The sequence below is a fragment of the Kalmanozyma brasiliensis genome, assembly GCF_000497045.1.
Source record: "Kalmanozyma brasiliensis GHG001 unplaced genomic scaffold PSEUBRA_SCAF14, whole genome shotgun sequence".
Classification (NCBI taxonomy): Eukaryota; Fungi; Basidiomycota; class Ustilaginomycetes; order Ustilaginales; genus Kalmanozyma; species Kalmanozyma brasiliensis.
Window position 1 is genome coordinate 262,912 of NW_015961953.1, and position 25,854 is coordinate 288,765.

Genomic DNA, 25,854 nt, shown 5'->3' on the forward strand with positions numbered 1-25,854 from the left:
AAGAAGGGCGAATAGCGGGATGTAGATTGGTTTGAAATCACTGCATGGACGGAGTGGTTCTGCAAGGTGGCGCTGTGGTTCAGGATTGAACGCAGTGCACAACGGAAAGCTGTTCGAGTGATGATCTGCCGACGTAGGTCGAGAGGGCTGTCAGGGCGTGAGAAAGCCGATGAACGTGCGTGATCGTCGCTGGTGCTGCGAGGATGAGACGCGAGCTGAACGGAAGGATCGAGAAAGAGAGTGGTCGCGCGTCCAAGGTACGTTGTCGAAGACTTGGACGACGGAGGTGTTGGCGAGAAGTGGTTGTGCTGTTGCGATCGTCGATGATGTGAATGAAGCGGAAGGAGGGTGAATTGGCGAGGCGATGCGATGGTCGACTGTGACTGAGCCGCAAAAGAGGAGCGAGCCGGCAGGTGGCTGAGCTGATCAGCCTTGAGAGTCGGTCAGGGGGGCAATGACAGCAAGAAGATTGTCAGAGCAGCTGAGGCCAAAGAGGGTATCGAGACGATCGGACGAGGGTCCTAGATGGTCAGAGAAGAGAGGATAGGCAGCTGCTGAGCGCGATGTGACAATGTGAGGTGAGTGAGTGTGATTTGTTCGTATGCAAGTCCGTGTGGGAATATCACGATTCGGGCAGCTGCGTGGGTCTGATGTGTGTGTTGCTTTGCACGAGCCACGAGCGTGCCTGTGTGTCAGACTCGAGAAAAGGAGGGAAATTCGCGAGAAAAGGTGTTGGTCTGAGTCGCAGCCAGACTCTGCAGCTGCAGGAGCACAAAGAAGCACGAGCCCGAGCATCAGCACGCTACGCGCTCTGCCAAAAACAAAATAATCGCAAATTTCCCTTTTGCTTTTTATTTTTTCTGGACAGTTGTTGCTTTGTGACTTTTCGATGCGACGAACCAAGTGGCTTGGGGCTCACAGCCAGCTCATATGACCGGCTGGCCATACTGCGCTCGAGTCGCTGTACAGCTTGGTGTGCGATGCTTCCGCTGGAAGAAGGGAGAGAGCACAAAAGTGCCCGCTCCTCGGCGCATGATGGCCACTCGTTCACGCGTCGATCTTGCACTTCTTCCTACTGGACCCCTTCTTCAGCCTCTGGCTCGCACGGTTCGCAAGTCTTCCACGTCAGAAGTCACGCTAGGAGACCGCAGCGCAGCACGAAGCACTCAAATCTTGGCCGACTCTGGAGCGCAGCATCGGTCGTCCGACCCCGCATCATCGATGTCGATCTTGGCTTGCAACAATAACCTCAAGCTTGCAGGTTCGAGCTTGAATGGCGGGTCCAAGAAGGCTCTGCACCTCTCAAATTTCTCAAACTGTTAGACTAGCACCCTTTATGGGAATTTTTGCTCAGATCGGGTCGATTTGAGAGATTCGACTCCACACAAAGTGCTTGCTAGCAACAACTTTTCCACTGCCGCTTCCCATCCAACACCATTACTTTCGACCCTACTTACCCCGGCCGATGGAAGCAGCGCCGAAGCGGCAATAGCATTGGACTTGACCAGAAAAGCTTCACACAATCCGGTCCTTCCCTGCGCTCCCTGGGCATTCCGAGCTACTAGGAGCTGGCCAGCAGCGTCTGCACTCACACGGCATTGCAACTCGGACCCTTTCCACATCGCTTGCGCACACGACATGTGCTACTCGGCTTGATACGGATAGTGCCTCTTCGCACATCTCTGTCTTGACCCTGAAGCATCACAGCATCATGTCATCGCAAACGGAGTGGCCTCAGTCCCTCAAGGACTTTGCCAATCGAGCCTTCGCTGCCTGCACCGACACCAATCGAAAGGCGGTCTCGGAAGAACTCAGAGCACTCATCTTTGATTCCTTTCAGAATGGTACCATCCACACCACCGACTGGGCGAACGCCAGTCTCAAAAGCTTAGCAGGGCCCTCCACTCCGTCAAAGAAGTCGCTCCTCAAGAAACGGTCAGCACCTTCTTCCAACTCGCTCGCGGGCCTGTCCGCATCCGACGTTGAGGAGCAAGAGAGGAAGGAGAAGCGCGCAAGGAGATTCGAGCGGGAGCAAGAAGAGTTCAGGCGCGGAGAAGATGAGATGCTCGAGACGGCCATTGCTAGCACCAGTCTAGCATCCAGATTCGGCGGTGGTCCATCCTCATCCGGGCCAGCAGCGTGGTCAGCAGGAGCCGCTGGATTTGTCTCAACAGCACCAGCACGAGCGAACGGTTTCGGCAATGGCAAGGGCAAATACGCAGCACCGGTACCGCTCAGCGGCCCTCAATTCACCGACACCGAAGTAGCAGATCCCAACGTCATCGACTGGGATGAGCATACAGTTGTGGGCACCAGCAGCAAGCTCGAAAAGTCCTACCTCCGACTCACCTCCGCACCTGATCCCAAAACGGTCCGCCCGCTTTCCACGCTCGTGCAGACGCTCGAGCTGCTCAAGAAGAAATGGCGAACCGAGAACAACTACTCGTACATCTGCGACCAGTTCAAGTCGATGCGCCAGGATCTCACCGTGCAGCGGATCAAGAACGAGTTCACAGTCAAGGTGTACGAGATTCACGCTCGGATTGCGCTCGAGATGGGCGACCTCGGCGAGTACAATCAGTGTCAGAGCCAATTGAGAGGTCTTTATGCATACGGCATCAAGGGCAGCGCCATGGAGTTTCTCGCTTATAGGATTCTCTATCTGCTACATACCAAGAACCGCAGGGATGTCAACGCACTCATGGCAGAGCTGACGGAAGAACACAAGGCCGAGCCAGCAGTGGCGCACGCGCTCCAAGTGCGTGCGGCGTTGGTCACGGGCAACTACCATTCCTTTTTCAAGCTCTATACAGATGCACCCAACATGAACGCCTACATCATGGATCACTTTGTCGAACGTGAACGCATCAATGCGCTGCTCATCATGTCCAAATGGTACGTATATTCTGGTGCTCTTTCCTCTCTGTGTCGTGGTTCCGCTTGCTGACAGTCTCTCTGCTTTCGCACAGCTATCGACCATCGATCCCGCTAACATTCATCGCAGAAGAACTGGCATTCCAGGACGTGAGCGAGGCGAACGAGTTTCTGACCGCCAACGCAGCCGCCACCTACATCGAGCCGACGCCAGCCGAGCTGGCAGCAATCGCACCTCAGACCATCGGCAAGAAGAAGAAGTCGAAATCGATACCCAGCTTGCCGCTCGAGAAGCGACAGTGGGACGCAAAGGCAGCGATGCAACCGCTCACGGACGCGATACAGAAGTTCCGCAAGGTCGACGTAAGTGCAAAGCTAGTCTCGACCCAGATGCTGCCGAAAGCTCGGCACTTGACCCGCTAACACATCACCACATGTCGTCCCCTGCTTGTTTGCTATCACAGATCAAAGGTCAAATATGAGCAGGTAGGTTTCGAACACCCCGCAGCCACGCCTCCTCGCCCTCACCGATGTACCTTAGGTCACTGCAGCAATGGAATCACTCGTCGTGGCAGCACAAGCCCTCGTCTTTGTGTCTGTGTCGAATCCAACATCGACACCCTTGTACCCCAAGAGAAACAGCTAAAGATCGGACACCTTGATGGTAGAGGGTTGGAAATGCTCAAATCTGTTAGGTTCTCATATGTGGGCTCGAAATGAAGGGTTTTGCGGCTTGATCACGTTTTGCGCAGCGTGCGCTGAGCACAGGCCAAAGCGAGAAAGTGGAGGATCAGCGTCGAAATTTGAGAAGATGCGCTTGCTGTCACACAAGGATTCGGCTTGAACCCTCACCACCACCATCTGCTCCCCTTGCACGCACTGGACAACCTCTCCGATCTTCACTACAAGAGGCTCCCCAGCGAAGCCTTCATTGATCCTACACTGCCTCGCGAACCACTGTAGTCGAGGAGCAACTGCGCAGTGGCGGCACACAGGCCCATCGGCAAGAGGCGAGCAAGGTTACAAGCATGTCCTGGTTCTCATCACAGTGGAACCGCTTCGCGAATGGAGCCAATGGCTCATCCCAATCAGGCAACCCTAATGGGCCTATTCGCAGGATCGAAGTGGTCTGGGGCCGCGAGAGGTAAGTTGCGCACACAACCGCAGTGCAATCTTCCGTCCCGCTTTGCTGACCGTATCGAACTCGACGTCCTCTTCATCTTGCCGTGCTTTCCCGTCCTTTCCGCATCACAGACTCCAGATTGTCCTTCCACGCACAGCAGAACCCGTCACCCTCGGTCACTTGCGGCACGAGATCGCCTCGATCACCTCCCTCCCCTACGACAAGATCAAGCTCATCCACAAGGGTCTCGTGATGCGAGATGACCGCCTTCCGCTCTCGGCATATGGGCTGTCGGAAGGCTCGCGCATCGGACTCGTCGGTAGTCGGGAGGAAGGAGACAGACCCGGCGCCAAGACATCGGTTGGCATCGGTGCGCTTTCGGTGGGCGAGCAGAAGGCGCGCGAGAAGAAGGAGCGAGAGGCGGATACCAGCGAGCAGGGACTCATGTCACGCATCACCGAAGCGCTGGAGACCTCGCGCAAGGATCTCTTCCCGGAAGTGGTCAAGGTGGAACAGGCGATTGCGGACAGGACAGGTGGGGCTGCATCCACATCAGCTACGCCGACAGCAACGACGACAGCACCGGCACCAGCCTCGACCGAAGCAGATCAGGAGGAGGGACAGCCTGCGAAAGCAGAAAAGAGGATGTCGTCCGAAGACATTGCAGACGCACATAGAAGATTGTCCGAGCTGCTGCTGAGGCAGTTGCTGGCACTAGACTCGGTCAACGTCAACAGCGACACGACGAGGCAGGCGCGCAAGATCGCGGTCAAGGAGGTGCAGGGTCATTTGGATCGACTGGATGCCGCCTGGTCCCAGTTCAAGAGCCGACAGTGATGAAGGACTGGTTCGGCTCTTCCATTCGCACGTACTATTCGAGTCCAGGACGGCTCGACTCGCCATTGCCCTAGCATGCTCCCTCCCACCTTGCACACAATTTCAACTCTCCTTTAGATCAGCCGCTTGCTCTTGTTCGGCTGACACTGTGCTCGCACCATCCGTAGCCCTGTCTCAAGTCTGATTTGACGAGAATCGAGAAGCTTTCCGGACAGGCGGTGATGATACTGTATAAAGGACTGGCTCACGCATATCGGTGATTTCGCGCTCTTGCCAATCGGGTGAGCGTGCCAAGCTGGAGAAGAAATTGGATGGCTGCAGCTTCACGCAGTCGGCTGCAGCACCCCTGCTTCGAGTCACGCGGTCCAGGCCCCCCATCTCTCGGGAAGAAATCGGTTTTTGAGCTTTCTTCCAACCCGACGCACAGACGAAGCTCTCGACTCCTTTCCCGTCGACATCTCTCGATCTCTCATCCAGCACATCCTCAATCATGTCCGCACGCAAGTTCACCATCACCGTGCCGTGCACGTCGTCCAACATCGGGCCGGGGTTCGATGTCGTCGGACTCTCCCTGTCGCTCTATCTGACGCTCAAAGTCACGGTCGATCCTTCGGGCAGCAACACCTCCCCCACGCTGGCATACACAGGTCTCGGTGCGGAAGAAGCGCCTCTCGACGCCTACAAGAACCTCACCACGCGCACAGCTCTCTACGTGCTTCGCTCCAACGGTCACACCGCGTTCCCTGTCGGCGTGTCGATCGATGTGCACAACGAAGTGCCCTTTGGGCGCGGATTGGGTTCTTCTGGCGCAGCCGTCGTAGCCGGTCTCCTTCTCGGAAACGAGCTCGGTCAATTGGGGTTGGGCAAAGATCGTCTGCTCGACCACGCACTCATGATCGAGCGTCATCCGGATAACGTCACCGCCGCGCTCATGGGTGGTTTCGTCGGATCGTACCTCCTCGAACTCTCTCCCGCCGAAGAGGAACGTCGTGATGTTCCCCTCAGCGAAGTCATCCCCGAATATCCCCCCAATGCATCGTTCGATTGGGGCACCAACCCACCCTCCCCACCGAAGAATATCGGACACTATATCAGGTTCGGTTGGGCCCCCGAGATCAAGGTCATTGCGATCATCCCCGATTTTCAGGTCTCCACGGCAAGCGCACGCAGCGTCCTGCCAGAAACCTACAGCAAAAAGGACCTCATCTTCAACCTTCAGCGACTAGCAGTGCTGACCACTGCTTTGACGAGGAGTCCACCAGATGAGTTTTTGATCTACCAGGCTATGCAGGATAAAGTCCACCAACCGTACCGCAAGAACCTGATTCCAGGACTCAACGATGTACTGGCAAGCGTGACGCCGAAAACACACCCGGGGCTGTTGGGGATCTGCCTCAGCGGGGCTGGACCGACCATTCTGGCCCTCGCAACCGGCGGCGTGGAGAAGATTGCAGAGGACGTGATTAGGACGTTTAGGGAGAAAGGAGGTATCGAGAGGTGCGATGCCAAGTTCTTGAAGGTGACCGAGGAGGGAGCGCAGGTGACGCACGAGTAAGGGAATGCAATCCAGGATCAGCCGTCACACACGGGAAGAGCAAGACCGTGTTTAAGCGTGGGATGAGAATTGCGTGCATTCACATGTTGCTGCCCCTCCCTGAGCTCACCACTGCTGCCGGGGTTGTCCCGGACAACAAGCGCGCAACCACACTCTGAAACAGCCCAAAGTCCTCTTCCCCCGCCATCGCTAGGCTCTCCTTGACCTCATACACGTAGACAACCCCATCCGACCCACCCGTAGCCACCTTCCTTCCCGTCTTGGACCACGCCAGCTTGTTCAACGCCCTCCCCGCGCCGTCTCCATTCTGTCCACCGTCACCGCCACTGGCCGGGGTGACAGACGCAATCGGTCGCTCGGTATCCATGTTCAAGTTGAACACGTCCAATCTTCCCGTGCCGTCCACCTGGGCAAAGATGGCTGGATGCGTTGGACTCCAGCACACATCGTAGACGTAATCGTTCGACTCTTCGAAGTTCAATATCGGCGTCACGCCCGCCGTTTGCGTCGGAGCTGGTGCCGAGCTCCTCCCCAGACCCGAGGCGAGAGAGCTGCTCGGCGTGATCGTCGACGCAGTCGTCGGTTTCAACCGCCACAGTTTCGCAGTCCAATCCATGCTCGAAGTGAGGAACAGGTCCGAAAAGTCGACGCTGCCGTTGAGAGGGTGGAAATGGATCCCCGTGATCGGTGCTACGTGACCGCGGTAGATCTCGTTCATGTTCAAGCCCGCTTTCAACCCTGCACGGTCGTACCGGTTGCCAGCGTAGACGGAACCGTCCTCGGAACCCACCAGGAAGGAAGTCGTTTCTTGGTCGACGAGGCCGAGAGAGGTGACGGCCACCTCGTCCGTTTTCGGGTGCAAGGTGTTGATCAGCTCGAGCGTCTCTTGGGGTCGAGCAAGCATGTCGAGCATCCACCAGCAGATGGTGCCGTCGGTGGAGGCGGATACGAGGTTGTGCGCGTTAGCGCTGCCGATGATCTTGAGGCCGTAGACGGGGTGCGTGTGCCCCGCTGCGGAGAGAGGGGTTTTGAGAACCGGCAGGCTTCGAGCGCGGGTATCCCAGATGAGGATCTGCCCGCTGTACGTGCCTCCTACCACCAGATTCGGGTGGAAGGGCGAGAAGCATACCGAGAGAACATCCGTCTGCGCATGGAAGACGAACTCGGGCCGATCGGAGAGATGCATGTTCCACACGGCAACCAGCCCATCTGGCGCATCCTCGTCCCGGTCGTTCCTGTTGTACGCTACAACGCACAGTTCGGGATACTTGGTGCTCCAGTCGATGGCGGTGATGCTGCGGTTGGCGAAGGTCTTGTCGCCCACGCCGAACTTTCGGGCGATGCGAAGCTGCGACCCGCTGTTGGCCGCCTCCGCCGAATCATCCGCCGAAATGCGGTAGTCTCGCATGTAATCGTATGTATCGGTGAGCGCTCGCTCGACAATCTTGGAAGAGTGCTCGACGAAATCGCTGAAATCTTGTGCGGAGTAGATGGCCAGGCGCTCGTCTTCGGTGAGCTCACGCAGCTGCTGGGCGATCTCAAGTTCGAGTCGATCTTCTTCTTGTCGTGCGGCCAGGTCGGCTTGGTGTTCTGCGAGGATTTTGGCTCGTAGCGATTCTTCTCTTTCTCTGGTGCGGGCTTCTGCGCCGACGCCGCCTGATGGACCGGTTCCGCCGAAGCCTCGGCTGCGGGATGTGTGATCGTATTCGTCGTCCGAGTCGCCAACAGCAGCCGTCTGGACCTCCTTTGTGTAGAAGACGCGCTGCTTCTGAGGCAGCTCGAACAGTTCCGTTTCCACATCGATGAGTTCGACCGGCGCCGATCGAATGCTGCCCAGTTCGCCAAGAGCAGTTGTGGTTGCAGTCGTACCAGGTGCGCCAGGTGTAGATGGTGGCACTTCCGACTCGCTCCCGCCAAACTCGGACGAGGGAGGATCTATGCCGCTTCCGACCCGACTGCCTGAAAGGACGCTCCTGCGCGGGGAAGATGCATCGCCGATGATGGATGCCCGCGAACTGCGCGTTCCGCCGGGCACCGAGATGAGAGAGTTGACAAGGTCGTCGAGATCCTTTCTGGACGATGCGCTGGTTGATGATTCTGGTAGTGCAGCGGATGACGACTTGAGCCGTTGTGCGCGCTCTTCCCTTTGACGACGGATCTCTTGGAGCTTGGCCTTTTTGGCCTCGATCTCGGCCTTGCGGCGAGCGTCGGAAGCCGAAGAAGACGACATGATGTGCACGATGAGGCCGTGATTACAGTGCCGAATCTTTCACCCGACAAGATCCGTCCCCCGTGCTCGAAAGGAAGTAGGGGGTGAAGCGTGGTGCCTGAGGTAAGAAGATGGTGGTGATGATTGTGAAAGTGAAGGTTAGCGAAGGTGTTACGTGCGCTGCGCTGTTCGAGACCAACACTTAACGCGTCCGGATTTTTGGCCCCGCAGCCTAGTGCTCGACCTCGATCTCACATCTTTGAAGAAATCGCAGGTGGAGAAATCGCCGCGGATTGACCGTTCTTCTCGTTCGACGTTGGACCCTTCTTCTCCCCTCATCCATCATCACCTTCCGCCATCCCGTTCGCCATCGTTCGCCTTTGCTCGCGACCATGGCGAACGCGACTATCCGTGGCGCGCACAGCATCCATGGCACGAACCCGCAGTTCCTCATCGAGAAGCCCGTCCGCGCACGCATCTACGAGTCTCCCTACTGGAAGGAGCACTGCTTCGCCCTTTCCGCCTCGACCATCCTACCCCTCGCGGTGAACCTGCACCACATCGGTGGCCTCGTCGGTCTTCAGCGCCCCTCGCACTTCCTCTGTCTGCTTCAAAAGCTGTTGCAGATTCAGCCTGAGGCAGAGATCATACAGGCCTACCTCGAGGCGAAGGAGTTCAAATACCTTCGTGCGTTGACGGCGTTCTATGTACGACTGACGTACAAGTCCACGGACGTGTATACCTTGTTGGAACCGATACTCGAGGACGGGCGGAAGTTGAGGTGGAGGGGAAGCGGGGGTGAGTTTGAGATCGTACACATGGACGAGTGGGTGGATATGCTGTTGAGGGAGGAGCGGGTGTGCGATATCATCTTGCCCAGGTTGACCAAGAGGGATGTGTGCGAGACGCGAGACGGGTTGCCGCCACGGATCAGCAAGCTGGAGACGTCCCTGCTGAAAGTGGTGCAGGGAGACGGAGGCTCACAGGAAGGAGAGGGCAGTGAGGATAGCGATGACAGCATGTCGGACGTCAAGCGGTGGAAGCTCGAACGTTTACAACGGGCCGCGAGGCTGTCGCAGATCAGCAAGGAGCGGGACAACGCGCCTCAGCCGGACTCGACGAACGGCGAAGAGGCCTACACATCCCAAGAGGAATCTGACGACGAAGCGACGGCAGCAAGAAGGAGGCGATTCATCTCGCCAAGTCCGAGTATTTCTCTCGATCGACAATTCCCTCCGTCCAAACACGGCGTGGAAGAGGACGAGGAGGAGGGCGGGTACGTCTCAAGATCTCCAAGCCGCTCGCCGGATCGAGAAGGATACGTATCGAGAAGTCCTTCTCGCTCGCCAGATCGTCGGGCTGGTGAAGATGGCGAGCTGCACGCAGACGAAGGCGGATACGTCTCCCGCTCGCCATCACGCTCGCCTGACCGCCCCTGACGCACACCACCTCTTCGCTCCCCCATCGCGCACATCATCTGTACTTGTATCTCGACCTCATCGCACTGCACCTCGGACCACCTCAGCAATACCTACGTCATCTTTGAGACTTCGACAACGACGCGGAAACTTGCTTTGAACAGCATCAATGTATGCATGCAAGCATCAATACGAGGTGGCGAGAGGGGACGTCAGCCTGGAACCACTTCGTCGATGCGCCCCGTCTGCCCCCAGGAAGCGCTCCCGCTCTGCGACCCTGATCTCTTGCATACCTTCTCCTTCCTGATCAAACACCAACCGGTCCTGACCTGCGAGCAGCTCCACCTCTTCCGCGCTCAGCTCTGCAGTTCGAGCCGAAACACTCCTCACATCGGTGATCAGATGTCCCAACGTCAAGCCGGACACGATCGAAAGGAGCATCATCCAGTCCATGCCCATGCTGATGATCATCAGGACGTAGCGGAGCAGTGTTGCTGCGAAATAGACCGTGCTGCAGAGGAGGATCTCCATCTTTCCTACGCCTCTTGGCGTACGAGTGTCGAGTGCGCCATTGGGGAGGTGAACGTAGACGCTGCCTGCTGCGTCCGAGTGCTTACGTTTCGTACCGGCCCTCGATTCTGCAGCCTTCTGCGTGGGAGCTTGAAGCGCAAGGTTGGTGTCGAGCAGAAATGTCAGCCAGCGCTCCACCAGCGCAAGGGCGAAGGTGAACAGGCATGCGCCGAGAAATGTTGTGCGGCTGTAAATGCGGAATGTGGGAAAGAGAAAAGGTTCGCCAGCATCGGGATCGTCGGGGAAGGCAGAGAAGAGCGAGGTGTGAAGAAAGGGTTTCCAGGCATCCATGTCTGAGGCTCCGTTGGTGGAAGAAGACATGTCCATTTCGACTGCTTGCTGTGCGAATGACCGTGGTGTCGGTGATGATGGTGGTAGGGTAGGCAAGCAGGACGCAACAAAGAAGAAAGTCGGCTCGATGCTGAAGCGAGCGAACACGTGTCTATGAGGCAGGTGTCACAAGCAGCAGGAGCCGTGCACAGGATCCGTGCAGATGAGATCGACCTCGCCAAGCGACGCTGGCTGGGGACAATGCTCGTTGCGTGGTGGGCTCAACAGGTCCGACCTGCATTCAATTCAGGTCGCCCTCGCTGAAGCCTTCTTTCACGCTGCTTGCGCCGCGAGGCTCGGCGCTCGCTTGTGGTGCGGCTTCTCGCTGTCACAAGCTTCATGCAGGCACAAAGAAGCAGACGCTGATGGTAAGCTTCTTATGCATCTTCACTGAGCTGTCGAGAGTGTCGGTCTTCAGAGGAAGGGTTGCCTTTTGGCTCACCTTTGACGGTGCCACCCTCTCATATCTAAGGTTGAAAAAAGCTCCTGATTCACAAGATCATCATACGTCGTCTGCTGGTAAACAAACAAGACCGTGGCAATGTTGCTGACAATGGGCCATGAACGAACATCACAGCATCGCAGTCAACGAGTCGTGGGCACGCTTCGCATGACTCGACCTCATCGAGACCGGGGTTCACACTGCGAAGAACAGGACCGTGACCACCAGTCCTATGCCCACAGCTACGATGGTCCAAGTAGCCCCGTCCAACTCCATCCCCCTCCCTGCCCCCGAACCCACTCTTCCTCCAGCACCGGTCTTCGTCGCATTCGCCACTTGCGGCTGCACAGCTTTCGCGTCTCCGTCGTCCCTCGCGATGGGGATACCAGAGATGCTCTGTCCGCTACTGTTTGAGGAGTTGAGGAGCGGATCGAGTCGCGCGTCTCCGCCATCGATGAGGTTTTTGTTGAAGGGAGGAGGAGTGGAGGAAGGACTAATGCCGGATGTGCCGCCCTCCGATGTGCATGAGGTTGATGAAGGAGGGATGGTGAGCGGCGGCAGCGTGTCGGGAGAGACGACGCCGCCGATGGGCACGGGAGGAGGGATGAATTGATCGCCGAAACGCGACTGGTTGGATGAGCGGGATGATGTCGGCGCAGGCAAGGTACTGGCTGGCTCTGGCAGAGGAGCCACAGCAGCTGCGATAGGCGAAGAGTTCTGCGTTGTTGGAGACATGGAAGAGTGTCCGACTCCGTCTGAGCCCCCTCGCGGCCTGCTCAGCCCAGGGGACGTGACGACAACGGGCACAGGTCGCGTAATCTTTCCCTTGCCGCCACTGCCCCTCGCACGACCGGCTTTGCCCTCATGATGCGAACCATTCCGCGACGATCTTCCGCTGGCTTCGTGTCCAGCGTGACTCTTTCCATGGCGGTGGCGATGCTCCTTTGTCTGGATCCTGTGATATAGCGCGGTAGCCTGGTGGTTGTTCGCCTTGAGGCCGAGCCTATGCAGCCACGACTTGAGGGTATGTTCGCTCAGACCGTCCCCTTTGTTGTTTGCTGAGCGGTGAGTGCCGTGTTGAGAAGGTTGCTCGTGCTCCTTCTTGGAATGTTCTGATGCAGTGTGTTGAGCCGCAGCCGAGCCGATGTGTGTTTTGTCGTCAGCATCGTCTCGCTTGAGGACGTATTGAGCAGATACTGCACTCCGCGCATTGACAGTGAGAAGGGCCGAGAGAAGACAGGCTAGAGCGAAGTGGATGACAAGCCTTGAGACGGCGCGTGTAGAGGCCATTGTCGCAGGTCGGTCTGACAGGGGAGCAGGGACAACGATCGTGGGAAGAGGACAGCATCGAGGAGCCGCATTGGTAAGGGAGGGAGAGACATCATGAAGCTGAAGCCTGATCGTGGCATCACCTCATCCAAGCCCCCCTCTGCGTCTTCATCAGTAGCGCCTTTGAGGCAACGAGCCACAACGTTCCCACTTCAACACATCTTTATTTGCGTTCGAGCCGCACCTGACCCACTACGCACATGAAGCCAAGCAACCTCCCACTTCTCATCCTGCCTACTCACCACCCACTTACACACACATCGCGCACAAAACCACACCGCGGCGACGCTTCTTCTCCGTGGGTATGTTTCCATTTCCTGAGTGATGAGGCCGTGGATATATCACAAGCTCATGGTCATCGTGAGTGTCTTCGCGTGAACACCGAGGATCGGCGGCCCTCCGTTGAAGAGACTCTCCAGCTGCTCCAGGTACCTCAGCGACTTGAGCTCGTCTAGGCTCGTTCCCGGCTCCGGCGCCGGCAAAGCGGTCAGCACCACGCCCGTGGCAGACGAACTGTTGATCCTGATCAGCTCATTCAAAATGAGATACTGCGCCTTGTTGGGCAGCTCGTTGAACGAGACCGTCGGTAGGTCGGTCGAGTAGATGCTGGCGACGCGGCTGGGTACACGCTCGACGAGCCGCGGGCGGAGGTGGCGAAGCTGGACGGGAGAAGGGGAGGTCGAGGTGGATGATCGACGCTTCGAGCTCGTTTCATCCGATCGAGCCCGACTATGACGAGACAGCGAGGCTTTGCGTTCCTTACCGTTTTTGCCCGCTGCGACCCGGCCCTTGCCTTCGTACTCAGCGCCAGAAGACGAGCTGCTCGACCCATCGCCTGCGTCCGAAGAGGCGGTCGAGCTGACGTACGAAGACTGTCGTTTGTCGTTCTTGACCCTCGGTCTGGGCGTGACTGTGTCCGGAGGCGGCACGAGATGCTGCGCCTTGGTCGGCGTCTTGCTGCTATCTTGCTGATCGCGTTGCAGCTCAGCTTGCAGCTTTTGCCTCTCTGACGCTTTGAGTGTCGACATGCCCTCATCATCTTTGAATGTGCCTTGTGAAGGCGAAGGCGAGGCGAGACCGCCGAGGAAAGGAGAAGCGCGGTCGTCGTAAGCCGGCATCGAGGCGCGAGGAGTCATGCTGGAGTCCGTCGAAGCGTAAGAGGTGCCGAGCAGGGTAGCTGAGCTTCCGTTCGAGGCAGCACGCACTGTTTCGGGTGTCGCGGTCCTCTGACTCGAGCTGAGTGTACCGTAGCTGGTTGCGGCCGAACCCGGCGTGAGGGTTGAAACGCTCGACCCGAGTAATGGCTTGCTGACCGGATCGTCAGGCAACCCCGCCGAGCCTCCGATCGAAAACGCGCGTGGCCGCCAAGATTTGGTCTTGCTTGAGACGCTCGTAGGCTCCAGCGTCGAAGCTCTGCGGATCGCAAGGCCACGTCGTTGCGGTCCGTCAACGAGCCAGTCATCGTCCTCAGAGAGCATCGCCAGCTCATCTTCAAAGTCCGAATCCGAGTCCGAAGATCCGTCCTCTCCGTCATCACGGCGAGCGCGTGGATGAGCGAGACCAAGTCGAATGTTTTGCTTGTGGAAGGCAAGATGCTCGGCAGGAAGGCTGACGCCGAACAGCTTTTGTTCACGTTTGGACTGCTTGCGGGACGTATCTGTTGCGCCTGCTGGTTGGCCGGCTGTGACTGGGACAGCTTTGGCCGGAGATGTAGCTTGCGATTTGCGCTTGGCGGCGGCGCGTGCTCGGCGTTCGTCGTTGCGTCGAAGCTCCTTGAGCGTCTCCCACCATGGGTCGCCACGCAGAGCTTCGTCGACTTCGACGGCTGCGACGCTGCTGCCGTGCACAATGGTACGGTATGTTGTGACGCTCTGATCAGCCAGGCAGAAGACTCGCAGCGAGGCTGGGATGCGGAGGTTGTCCAGCAAAGCACGGATACGCTTCCTCTCCTCCCCGACCTCGCTGGCATGTTCAACAAACACGGAGACCCGCAACTTGTGCGACTTCCAGCTACTGGTGAAGCTGAGGATCGTTCCAAGATGCAGCACCATCGTGTACGTGTCCCAAGCATGACTCTCGTCTGCATCCGGACTGGCAATCTGGACAGGCCACAGATCAATGTAGCGCTGTTCAGCCTCTTTGCCGCTCTTGGTCGAGGCTGGCGTCACTGGGGTCGGTGGCTGCATCAGATCGAAGCCGTACGCAATTGCCAGAGCCTTGTTGAGTGCCAACGAGTCTTCCATGATGCCGACATACGTGGTCGGCTTAATCGGAGATTCCTTGCGAGCCACATCTGTGGGCAGGCTGCCGATGTCGACAGCACGATGAAGACGCTGCGGCCAAGAAAGGCCTCGAATGGTGATCTCGCTTCCATCACTGCGATGTCCAGCGCCGTGAGTGGACCTGGCGACTTTCGCAGGGTGGCGCATATCGCTTGGATAGCCCATCACCACGATGTTGGGTCGCATGCCACCCAGACCGCACGACAAGATGAGATTGCGAGCACCCTCTCGCTCGTCCTTGGCAATGACGACATCGACAAATGACTTGATGCCAGTCAAGTCGACGAGCTTGAGCCAGGCCACCTGCTGCTTGCGCAACTCTGCAAGACAGTCAGTGAATTCGCCCTTGAGCACGTGAGCAAGCACGTAGAGCGCGCCTTTCTTGAGCGAGTTGCAAAAGATGATGAGGTTCCACTCGCTTCGAGGGTTGTTGGCAAGCAGCAGGATCTGAGGTCGCCAGTATTTGACGTGACCTTTGCGCTCGTCGAGCCGCAAAAGATACTTGCGCACAAAGTGATAGGTGATGTTGCGGGTGACATCACCCCATGGCTTTGGCGGCGAGAAGAAATGGATCATCGAGAAGAGCATGACGGCGAAGAGGATGCAACCGCCAGCGGATGCGGGATCGGTGAAGAACATGGCCCCAAAGCAGCTGACAGCGCCTCCCGCAGCTGTCCATATATTCCAATATTTGAAGGACGGACGGAAGCTAGGAGCACCACCAGCTTTGAGAGCGCACGTTGCGAAGCTGAGAGTGCCAAAGGTGAGCAAGGTGGTCATGGTGACCAGCTGGGCAATGGTGTTGACCGAGTCGACGAAGAGAATGGTCTGGCAGAAGATGTAGGTGACGAGCACGGCATAGATGGGTGTGTCACTGACCTCGGTGCCTTGCGCAAAGACATCAAGCACTGGGAGCAAGTTGTCGCGCGCGATGGCTTGAAGCACTTTGCCGCAGGCCATGACGCCCATGAGAGCGGAAAAGGCGGTTGAGGCGAGTGCGCCAAAGGTGATGACTTGTGGGCTGAGAGCCACATCCGAGACGATGCCGACGTCGAGGTAGAAGGACTCGCGTTCGATGGTGCCGGCAAAGACGACAAAGCTGAGCAGGTAGACGAGGAAGGTGAAAAGAAGCGAGTAGTTGGTGCCCTTTGGGATGCTCTTGCTTGGTTTTCGAAGATCACCTGACATCGAGGCACCGGCAAGGATACCAGTGACGGCCGGGAAGAGGACTCCAAAGACGCTCTGCCAGTTCTCGGTCTCCGTGCCAGTCGAAGATCCAGCAGCACCAGACGTGAAACGAGGAAAAAGGTTACCGCGGAAGGTGTCCCACGCCCATCCTGTGTAGTAGGCGCCTCGATCGTCATCGATGAAAGGCTGGACGGTGAAGGACGAGATGGGAATGCTGATGATGGCAACGCATAGGATCAAGGCGAGCGCCAGTGTGGCCCTCGCAAAGAGCTTGGATCCGACGAGACATACGATCGCGCTGACGAGGAGAACGATAGAGCCGTAGAAGAAGGAATACCAGGGGCCCTCGGGAAGGAAGCCAGAAGGCCCTCTACTTTCTCCAAATGCGTCTGTGAGCGTCTCGACGAAACCCAGAACGTTCATGGCGGCATTGAGCGCCTGACCGGCAAAGAAGATGAGTCCGATGGAGCCGCCGAATTCTGGACCGAGTGAGCGCGAGATGAGGTAGTATGCGCCGCCGCCTCTGACCTGACCATTGGTGCTGATAGCATTGAGGCTCATGGCGGTGAGGGTATCGATGGCATAGCTGAGAACGAGGAGGAAGAGCGCCCCCAACAGACCAGCCTGACCAAGGATGAAGCCGAAACGCAAGAAGAGGATGATTCCAAGAATGTTGAGACTGACGGGCATGAAGACGCCATCCCAAGTGCCCAGCTTTCGAGGAGCCATCTCGGCGGGACTGATCATTCCGAGGCTTTTTGTGCGAGGAAGGTGCCCCGAAGCGCCTTGTGCGCCGTTGGAGTAAGCACCGGGGTCCAAGAAGCCGCTATTAGAGCGTGGCGGGCGGCGATAGTGCTTGCCCTCCTGAGCATGATGACCAGCTTCACCAGGACCGGCATTCCTGTCGGAGAAGGACACGCCTTTCTGAAGACGACGAGGACGTATAGTGGAGGTGCTGTCGGCAAGGTTGGAGGATGACGATCCGTAGGGTTCATCCGCGTCTGTTTGCTTCTGAGGCGAGCGAGATGGCTGGGAGCCGGACACCATTGTATGGGTAGGTTTGTCGGCGGAGGAGGCAAAAGGGGTGCCACTGAGGTGACCGCTTTCGAGATCGACGTGGTAAGCTGCTGAGCGCGGTCTTGGTGAGCTGGCAGGCTTGGAAAAGTAGTCGGTGGACTCGATCTGGCCACTCGCGGACCGTTCGGCGTTGACGGTGCCAGACGCATTGCGAGAGCGAGATGGACCTGGTGTCGGTAGTTCTGGACTGTTTCGCCGTGAGTAGAGCGATGGGACTCGCTGACTGCGACTGTCGTCGCCAAGGTGGGAGGAATCGTCGATATCGCGGCGACGTCGGCTGGCTAAGGAGCTGGTCGACTGGGCCAGGTCTTCGGTAGCATCACGATCGGCAGATTGGTCATCGTCGGCATCGACCCCGTCTTGCATCGGCTGTCTACGCAACAGCTGATTCTGCAGCGAGTCGAAACCGTGGGAAGTGTGACTGGAAACGAAGTGAGACATGGTTGCTGCGCAGTGAGGTGGTGTTTGGGGAGTGACCGACTCGCAGCCTTATGTAAATGCGGATGTGATCCGAGCGAGGATGAGTTGCTTAGTGAGTGATGTGAGATAGCATTGTCGGCACGACCGATGAGAGGGAAAGGGATGCGCTGGACTGCCGACTGTTCCGACGAGGGGACGTGCGATTCTCCGGGGAGGCTTCCGTAGCAAGGAAGGTGGCGCCTTACAAGGTCAGATGACAGCGAAGCAGTTGCAGACGGGATGGGCCGCCGCTGTGAATGGTGGTGGTGACAAGACAATGTGCCTCGATGCAAAGGCGGCGTGTGTGAGGGCACGAAGCTGCACCAGAAGCACCACGCTGTGAGCAGTGAGTGGAGAATCAAGGGTCCGTGTGTCGCTGGTGAAGTCTGCGCTTTCGTTTCCCACCGCTTGGCAACGTCACAGGCAGCAGAACGCACTCCACTCTCAGCTATCCATTTTTGAGCGTTTTTGCCGGAAAGCGGACACACGTCAAAACGGCCGCCTCTGCAAGCTTAAGCCTTAGGCGCCGCTTTCCAACGCGAAAGCACGGATCCGAGCTGGCTGCAAAGCTTACTTTCTTCTCGACAAGATCCCGGGCCATTCGACCGCACCACCTCCTGCGCCTTACCCTCTATCACCGTGTCGGGTCGAGCACGATACAGGTAGCGCAACTCGATCGCAGACACAAGGCAATCGCAGACACAACGCAATCGGTAGTGTTTCGTTGTCATCCGCCGGCTAACGGGGACGAGAACCTGCAAATATGCCGCCTAAGAAGGTATCGCTACCACCAAATCCGCCAGCCGATCCATCGCAGAACATCCCACTTCAGTATACCACCTTCTTCTCAGTCGCTCCTCTCAACGCAAAGAACGTTTCTTCCTCCTATCTCAAGACAGAAGCACAGACATGGATCACGCGCTCCCAAGCAGCCGTCCAGGAGCAGTCCAAGAAGAGAAGGATCGATGGTGGTGAGGCTGCAGAAGGCAGCGTCATCATGGACGAGGAGGACGATCTCGATGCCGATGAGGGTGAGAAGGTAGCAGCCGAGAACACGCCAGCACATCGTACTATCGTGATCCACCCTGGCTCGCAGAACCTTCGATTGGGCCGAGCTACCGACTTGTTCCCCATATCGCTGCCCAATGTGATAGCTCGCAGAGCAAAGAAGGCGACCCCACCGCAGCAGGTCGCCGATGCAACGGCAGATGCGAAGGTGACAAGTGGGGAGGACATGGACATCGATGAAGCTGCTGCTGACGAAGATGAGGACGAGGGCAAATCCTCACGGAAGAACACAAGAAGATCGGCTGCAAATGATTCGACTTCCGGCAAGCAAGTCCCGAGCACATCAGCTGCAGCGGAAGATGCTTCTGAACAGCCGTCCCTCGACGAAGGCATCGAGGCGATCCGTAACGACCTGCGCGCCATCATGCGCCAGGAAAAGCTACGATCTGTCGGAAACGCCAAGAACCTTGCCGCCAACTACAACGACAGCTCTCAGCCAGAGGACGTCCCTGAACACAATGATATGTTCGGTCTCGAATGGACAGACGAGGATGTCGGCGGAGACAACGACGTTCTCGTGGGCGAGCAGGCGCTCCGACTCGGGTGCTTCTCTCAGCCCAAGACAGCAGAGCCAAAACAGCAGCGGGGACGAGGGCAACAGCAGACCTTAGCCGTCAAGCCCATGTCACCGCCCGACTCGACGCGACCCTGGACTCTCTTCCACCCATTCAAGCGTGGCACGCTCGATCTCAACGGCTACGAAAAGCACTATGGTCAATCTGCCGCGATACAGACGCTTCTCGGCGACATCCGCACCGTCTTCGAATACGCCATCACCTCGCCGCCGGAGGACACCGAGGCGAGGCAAGAGACCGGCAAACTGGCACCCATCGGACTCGGCATCCCGCGAGAAGAATTCGGCAGCTGTACCGTCATCCTCATCGTCCCCGACCTCTTCTGCCGATCCGACCTAAAGGCGCTCACCGAGCTGCTGCTGGTCGACATGGGATTCGCGCAGGTGTGCATCCAGCAAGAGGCCGTATGTGCCACCTTCGGTGCTGGTCTTTCATCCGGCTGCGTTGTGGACATGGGCTCGGAAAAGATCTCCATATCGTGCGTCGAAGAAGGTCTCATTCTCCCGGAGACCCGCATTCAGCTGGCGTATGGCGGTAGCGACCTCACCAACTTTCTTGCCGAGCTCTTCATCCGCGCCAAGTTCCCATATCGCGAGCTGGACTATCGCTCGAGCATCGCAGATGGCATGCTGATCGACGAGCTCAAGCGCAAGCTCATCACGCTCAATCCGGCTGATGTCGGTCTCAACATCCATGATTTCTACCTCCGATTGCCAGCACGGCCGACGATGAAGTATTTGTTCAGGACGTACGACGAGCTCATCATGGGGCCTATGAGTCTGTTCGACCCGGCGGTGTTTGATCTGGACGGCAAGGCGAGGGCGAAGGGCAAAGCCGGGATTGTCGACAAGGATGAGGAGGGTCAGGATGAGGGCGTAGCGGAAGACTCGCCCGAGCTGAGTGTGCTGCATGGACTCGATGTGCCAGTCACTGGCGCCATGACGGCGTGTGTCAAGCATCTCTTGCCTCCCCCGCCCGCGCCGAAAGCCCAAGCCGATGCTACTGGAACAGTGGCCAACTCGGGCGCAGACACTGGCGCGGCTGGATCCGAAGTCGGCACTCCCGCTCCACCTGCTGATGTCAAGGGCAAGGCTGATAGCGCCATGCCTTCGCGAGCAGCTTCTCCGTCCGCTGGGGCACAAGCAGGCGGTGCGGAAGGTAGTGTTCTGCCCTCCGCCGACGCCTCTGCTCGACCTTCAGCCACTCCCCAGCCCCCTTTCACGGACGCAGCCGCCGCAATTGCTGCCGAGGACACCGAACCAGCCGAGCCAGCCGGTCCCACCATCGACATCCACTACGAAGCCTCCAAAACCCCTCTCGATCAAGCGATCCTCAACTCGCTCCTCACCTCGATCGGCCAAGTCGGTCCCGCTGGCGACGAACGACTGCGCAAGATGTCCAACAACATCCTGTGCGTTGGCGGCGCCGCGCGCATCCCCGGTCTCAGCGCTGCGCTCGAGGCGAGGCTCACGGCGATGCTCGGCAACCACTTCAGCGCCACGACGGGCGACGCGGGCAACGCGCCCAAGGTGACGGTGATTCCACCGCCAAGGGATATGGACCCGCAAGTCATGGCGTGGAAGGGCATGAGCGTATTTGCGAGGTTGGAGGCCGCGTCCCAGGAGCTGTGCCTGCGGAGGGAAGATTGGATGCTGTTCGGATGGAGGGCGTTGCGCGAGAAGACGCTTTTCTTGTGAGTGCGTGCTTGGGAGCAATGGATGTAATTCTAGGGGCCTGTTTGTCCAATTGGCCTGCGGCTTGACGAGCTTGGATGACGGCTCTCTGTGAGCATAGTCGTGAGTGAGCACGATGTGATTGGATGGTGAGTGCTGCGAGAAGGATGTCTGAGAAATGGACGTCACCAACTACGCACGGGGCGCGATCTGGAGGTGGCACTTTTTTGGACCCCGATCTTTGACGTCTGCACATACACACATCGACGTTCCACCTCCATCACCAACGACGTCGTGTGCATCTCCAGCTCGCAATCAGCTCACGATGGAGGCACAATCAATCGCACTTCCAGATGGTGCCTTGCCGCCGTCCGCAAGCACGACGTTCGACCCGCACGCCGTGACCCCCGCCTTCGCACGCAGAACATCCTCAATCGCCCCGCCCCAACCCGCAGACGCACCCCTCGCCACTTCTATCAGCGATGCCCCAACACCTCGACTAGTCGTCCCAGAACTCGGCGACCCCTCCCTCATGGGCGAGCTACCCACCACCGATCCTCTCTCCATTCTCCTCCAAAAGCATCTGCCCCCTCACACGCGACCTCATCGAGACCTGTCTGGTGCGTGGCCCTCTCCGTCCTCGACAGGACCCAGTGCACCATCGGTCGAGCTCCCCGATCCGTTCTCCGCTGGCAGTGACGCTTCATCTGCACCTACCGAGATCACACCCGAACTCGTCCGCCAAGCAGCATCCACCAATGCCTGGCGCCGAATCGCCTCCCTCGCTCGAGCGCAACTCGAGTCCTCCTACCACACCTCCCATCCCCCTGCGCTCGTCGACACCGCTTCCAACTCCGATACGATGGAGGCAGGGGAAGCATTGCAGTGGTGGACCATCCGACTGTACGCGTTGGCGCGGTTGAAGTTGTATTCGATGTTAAGGACGGAATTGGCGGCGCTGTGGCAGGTGCTCGAGTCGACGACCGTGGGGGAAGGGTCGCTGGCGGAGGCGGAGGAGGTGCCGTTCTCGCTGAGGGTGATGTGCGCGACAGAGCCCAAGTTTAGGGGTGAGTCGAGGGCGGCTATTGAGGGATATGTAGGGTTGGTGAAGATGTGCAAGGCGCAGATGAGGCGGGCGAGGGCGGACGGGAATGAGGAGAGAAGGGGGCTGTGGAAGGGGAGGGCGGAGAAGGTGGGGTGCATGCTAGCGTTCGCTTTGGCGGAAGCAAGGGATTTCAGTGGGGCGATGGAGGTGCTCTTACCGATAATGGAGCGGGCGTTATCAGGAGAAGGGGAGGTGGGGGAGAGGGTGCAGCTGGTGGTGGTGTGTTCGAGGGTATGGATTCAGGCAGGCGACCTGACCACCGCATCAAAGCTGCTCGATCGTGTCCGAGCCCTCCTCACCCCATCATCAAATCCCGCGATCGAGCGAGAGCTCAGTCACGCACGAACACTCATAGCTGCCATCGCACACGACCTCCCCTCCGCCACCACGACCACACCCAATTCGCCGGCAGAAGCGCTCAATCAAGCCATCGTCCAGTTCTACAGCGCACACCTCGACACGTCGATCGCGCAACTCGAAGCCGTGCTGACCGCAGAACCCGCCCTGGTGGCAACAGCCGACGCGGTCGTGTTCAATCTCGCCACACTGTACGAGCTTGGCAAGGGCGGAGAGGCAGAAGTCGTCGAGAGGAAGAGGGAGCTGTTGGCCAACGTGGCAAGGTGGAGCGGCGAACCGGGCGTTGCTGGGTCCAGTTTCAAACTTTGATGCCCCAAACTGCAATTGAAGCTCTTTGAGGCAATGCGGACATCGTGTTTGGTGCGTGGTTGCGGCTGTGAGGTTGTGCAGAAGGTATGAATGCGTTGCGGAAGATAGTACAAATACAAGATGGTCGATGAGCGGGTGCAGAGAGGCCGTGCAAAGGGACGACGTCGATCAATCGAGCTTTTCGACTGTGGTCGCAGGAACGGAATGAAGAACGTTGCGCATGAGTGACCGTGTGACCGTCATCAATATATCCAACAGGGGGTGGGTACTCACGTTGATCCAACCGCGCCAGAACGACGTGTTTGGACGTCTCCTCGATCTCGCCTGCCAAGAAGACCTCGTCGAGGATGGCGTAGACCTTGTAAAAGTTGAACACCAGATCGAGCTCGCAGACGTTGCCGAAGAATGCGTCTGCGACACGATACGAAGTGGTGATGGGAGAGAGTGTCAGCTCGTCAGTCCAAGGGACAATAGGAGTGAAGAAAGGACGCACCTAGTACCTCGACGAAGAGGTGTATCGCTTCGAGATAGGCCAGCTCGTTATCATTGGCGTCGACGCAAACGCAGAAGAAGAGGCCGGCATAGCGTCGGTACACCAGCTTGTAGTTCCGAAACTGTCGGGTATACGTAGGAGCACCAAGTCAGTCTCGCTACAAGAGCGATAGAGCGTACATAGGTCCGTTCGGGAGCAGCACCCACCTCGACGAAGTTGCTCTGGTACTTCTGGTCCCTTGGCGCAATAAGACGATGCACCTCTCCTCGCATCCGGATCTTTTCTTCGTCATCGTAGGGGACGTAGAATTTGGAGAGGCGCGTCTTGCCTTGACGGTTTTGGACGAGAATGAAGCGGATCATGGCGATCCCTGTGATGCTGCTGCAAGTAGAATCGTGGAAAGTCGCGAGGACGGAGAGAAGAAGATGGTGTGAACACAAAGGGAAGCTAGAACGGAGGACCCTGGATCTTGCGGAGAGCTGTGCATGTCCGTGCATGCGGCGCGAATCGGCCGGAAAGCCAGCCCCGATTTTTGAGAAGATTGGCGAGCTAGGCGCAATCACGCCGACGCGAAGCTGATGAGGTGGAGCCCAACGAGAAGCACACTTTGAGCCAACAACTCCGCCCACCTTGCTCACCACTTGACATCGTCCGCTTGCTTCTCGACCAGCTTGCTTCCCCCATTTGCATATCACACTCGCAAGCAAGCCCGCTGTACGCAACTTCAAGCTAATTGTTCTCGCACTCTAGCAGTGCTCATCTGCCCTCCTATAAAGCCACACGATGAACGCACCACCACAGCAGCAAGGCCCTCCGCCGCCGACCGCCGAGCAGCTCGCCATCACCGATGCAGGATTCCAGCAGGTGCCTCTGGCGCTCGATCCCGAATCCAAAACGCTTTCGACCCCCGTTCCCGGTATGGACCTCACCGTGCTGAATGCGCTCATCCGCTCCATTCAAGGTCTTCCCCCGAACGTGGCCTTCCCACCTCCACCGAACGCCATCGCGCCGCAGCGCAGTATGGCGATCAATCAGGCCAAGGAGCAGGGCAACGCTGCGTATCGCAACAAGGACTGGGCCGAGGCGGTCAAGATGTACACCCTGGCCATTGACGTCGCTGCCTCGCGACCGCTGTGGGAGGCCAACCAGGTGGCGCGCGACGAGCTCAGTCTGTGTCTCGCGAATAGAAGTGCCGCTTTCGCAAGCTGTGAAGACTGGATCGGCGCACTCTGCGATGCAGAGGCTGTTACCAAGTTGAAGAAGCCCTGGGCCAAGGGGCATTACAGGAAGGGAAAGGCACTTGTGGGTCTGGAGAGGTGGAAGGAGGCAAGGGAGGCGTTCGAGTTGGGACTTCAGTTTGATCCTGATAACAAGGATTTGAAGACCGCGCTGGAGGAGCTGCCCAACAATAAGAATCAGCTTTGACGGAGAGGGAGGGGGAGATATCGTTGTACTTTTAGTTTTGCGGCTTGTCAATGCACGCACTTTCATCTCAGTATAGGAGCAGCGTGAAGGTGACATTTGAAGCTGAGACAGCGTCGGAAGCACATGTCAGAAAGTGTTGTACAAAGACGTGAGAAGCACATGCGAATCGGTGCGGAAGCTTGCCGAACAGCAGTTCTGCTTAACTCATGATCAGTTTCTCGGCAGCTTCAGTACGTTTTGTTGGCCTCACATTCACGCTTTGCTGACATACGATGTTTGCTGTTCTTGGCGATTGCAGAGGTCTGAATACACGACTGAGAGCCTTGATATAGATCTACGAAGACTCCTTGGAGCTGTCGCCGCCGTGGTATGGGTGGTCCACCAGGTTGAACCACGGAAGGACGCTGAACTTCAACTGGGAGAAGGCGCTGTTCCTGTGCGCTACGCCCTGCATGTATGGCGTCAGGTCGCTCTTGCTCGGGTCGGTTCCGATGGGCTTGATGCCCGCATCGAGCGCCGCCTGGTTGGCCTTCTGTTCCAACTCGTTCTCCTTCCAGCCCCAGAAGCGGAACGACGTCCTCTGGTATGCGAACAGGAATCCACCGCAAAGCCCAAGGAACGTCGACAGTCGCAAAGCCGAGCCCATCCCGCGCTTCGGTCGTGTAGGGTCGAACATCTCCATCATGTAGATGGCCGAGGGGAACGCAGCCGTGGCGCCGGCCATGGCGGCATAGTCAGAGCCGCGGAAGCTGCGCACGACGCGAGAGAAGTGCGGATCCGCATCAATGACTGGGTATGGCGTGTCGAGCTGCTTGACAGCTGTTCAGAGTCGAATGCGGTCGAGGTTGCGGCAAAGGCACAAGAAAAGATCAGTCACATGCTCGTATTGATGGTCACAAGAGATCAGATGGGGGATCGCTTGACTCGTTCGCTGTGCGCTCAACCGTCGATGTGGGAGTCGTCGGCATGCCGTAGTGGTGGACTGGTTGTCGAAGCTGTCCCCACAAACCTTGTTAAGGTACTTACGCATCTTGTGTATGTGTATATGAGGAATTGGTAGGTGAACGACGTTGAGTTGTGTTGGTCGACGACGATGATATTGAGAAATCTCGAATGTCAAGGCGATACTCACCGAGCAGCCTCGTCGACGCAGCCA

General features: G+C 57.9%; 12 protein-coding genes across 12 annotated transcripts; 6 read left to right on the forward strand and 6 right to left on the reverse strand.

Moving 5' to 3' along the window:
- Positions 1-1,711: 1,711 nt before the first annotated feature.
- Positions 1,712-4,834, forward strand: PSEUBRA_001543 (BAG domain protein; the record flags this gene model as incomplete). Its single annotated transcript, XM_059464618.1, has 4 exons — positions 1,712-2,895; positions 2,970-3,231; positions 3,885-4,018; positions 4,129-4,834. 4 exons carry the CDS (start codon positions 1,712-1,714, stop codon positions 4,832-4,834), a joined length of 2,286 nt encoding a protein of 761 aa, XP_059320835.1.
- Positions 4,835-5,324: 490 nt separating this feature from the next.
- On the forward strand, positions 5,325-6,389 carry PSEUBRA_001544 (GHMP kinase N-terminal domain protein; the record flags this gene model as incomplete). Its single annotated transcript, XM_016434762.1, has 1 exon — positions 5,325-6,389. One exon carries the CDS (start codon positions 5,325-5,327, stop codon positions 6,387-6,389), a length of 1,065 nt encoding a protein of 354 aa, XP_016293828.1.
- Positions 6,390-6,468: 79 nt separating this feature from the next.
- On the reverse strand, positions 6,469-8,619 carry PSEUBRA_001545 (WD40 repeat; the record flags this gene model as incomplete). The annotated part of the gene is made up of 1 exon (XM_016434774.1): positions 6,469-8,619. One exon carries the CDS (start codon positions 8,617-8,619, stop codon positions 6,469-6,471), a length of 2,151 nt encoding a protein of 716 aa, XP_016293829.1.
- A 371-nt stretch (positions 8,620-8,990) lies between these two features.
- Positions 8,991-10,037, forward strand: PSEUBRA_001546 (Pre-mRNA-splicing factor 38; the record flags this gene model as incomplete). The annotated part of the gene is made up of 1 exon (XM_016434771.2): positions 8,991-10,037. One exon carries the CDS (start codon positions 8,991-8,993, stop codon positions 10,035-10,037), a length of 1,047 nt encoding a protein of 348 aa, XP_016293830.2.
- Positions 10,038-10,202: 165 nt separating this feature from the next.
- PSEUBRA_001547 (Ctr copper transporter) lies at positions 10,203-10,913 on the reverse strand (the record flags this gene model as incomplete). The annotated part of the gene is made up of 1 exon (XM_059464619.1): positions 10,203-10,913. One exon carries the CDS (start codon positions 10,911-10,913, stop codon positions 10,203-10,205), a length of 711 nt encoding a protein of 236 aa, XP_059321169.1.
- Positions 10,914-11,553: 640 nt separating this feature from the next.
- Positions 11,554-12,648, reverse strand: PSEUBRA_001548 (uncharacterized protein; the record flags this gene model as incomplete). Its single annotated transcript, XM_059464620.1, has 1 exon — positions 11,554-12,648. One exon carries the CDS (start codon positions 12,646-12,648, stop codon positions 11,554-11,556), a length of 1,095 nt encoding a protein of 364 aa, XP_059321170.1.
- Positions 12,649-13,028: 380 nt separating this feature from the next.
- Positions 13,029-17,675, reverse strand: PSEUBRA_001549 (Amino acid permease/ SLC12A domain protein; the record flags this gene model as incomplete). The annotated part of the gene is made up of 1 exon (XM_016434778.2): positions 13,029-17,675. The coding sequence occupies one exon, from the start codon at positions 17,673-17,675 to the stop codon at positions 13,029-13,031; it is 4,647 nt and encodes a 1,548-aa protein (XP_016293831.2).
- Positions 17,676-18,456: 781 nt separating this feature from the next.
- Positions 18,457-21,033, forward strand: PSEUBRA_001550 (Actin-related protein; the record flags this gene model as incomplete). The annotated part of the gene is made up of 1 exon (XM_016434788.2): positions 18,457-21,033. The coding sequence occupies one exon, from the start codon at positions 18,457-18,459 to the stop codon at positions 21,031-21,033; it is 2,577 nt and encodes an 858-aa protein (XP_016293832.2).
- Positions 21,034-21,334: 301 nt separating this feature from the next.
- On the forward strand, positions 21,335-22,780 carry PSEUBRA_001551 (uncharacterized protein; the record flags this gene model as incomplete). The annotated part of the gene is made up of 2 exons (XM_059464622.1): positions 21,335-22,076; positions 22,296-22,780. 2 exons carry the CDS (start codon positions 21,335-21,337, stop codon positions 22,778-22,780), a joined length of 1,227 nt encoding a protein of 408 aa, XP_059321171.1.
- Positions 22,781-22,948: 168 nt separating this feature from the next.
- Positions 22,949-23,635, reverse strand: PSEUBRA_001552 (AP complex, mu/sigma subunit; the record flags this gene model as incomplete). Its single annotated transcript, XM_059464623.1, has 4 exons — positions 22,949-22,965; positions 23,054-23,191; positions 23,274-23,394; positions 23,480-23,635. The coding sequence occupies 4 exons, from the start codon at positions 23,633-23,635 to the stop codon at positions 22,949-22,951; spliced, it is 432 nt and encodes a 143-aa protein (XP_059320836.1).
- A 421-nt stretch (positions 23,636-24,056) lies between these two features.
- PSEUBRA_001553 (Tetratricopeptide TPR2) lies at positions 24,057-24,698 on the forward strand (the record flags this gene model as incomplete). Its single annotated transcript, XM_016434758.1, has 1 exon — positions 24,057-24,698. The coding sequence occupies one exon, from the start codon at positions 24,057-24,059 to the stop codon at positions 24,696-24,698; it is 642 nt and encodes a 213-aa protein (XP_016293834.1).
- Positions 24,699-25,032: 334 nt separating this feature from the next.
- PSEUBRA_001554 (NADH-ubiquinone oxidoreductase, 21kDa subunit, N-terminal) lies at positions 25,033-25,728 on the reverse strand (the record flags this gene model as incomplete). Its single annotated transcript, XM_016434779.1, has 2 exons — positions 25,033-25,517; positions 25,725-25,728. The coding sequence occupies 2 exons, from the start codon at positions 25,726-25,728 to the stop codon at positions 25,033-25,035; spliced, it is 489 nt and encodes a 162-aa protein (XP_016293835.1).
- Between the last annotated feature and the right edge of the window lie 126 nt (positions 25,729-25,854).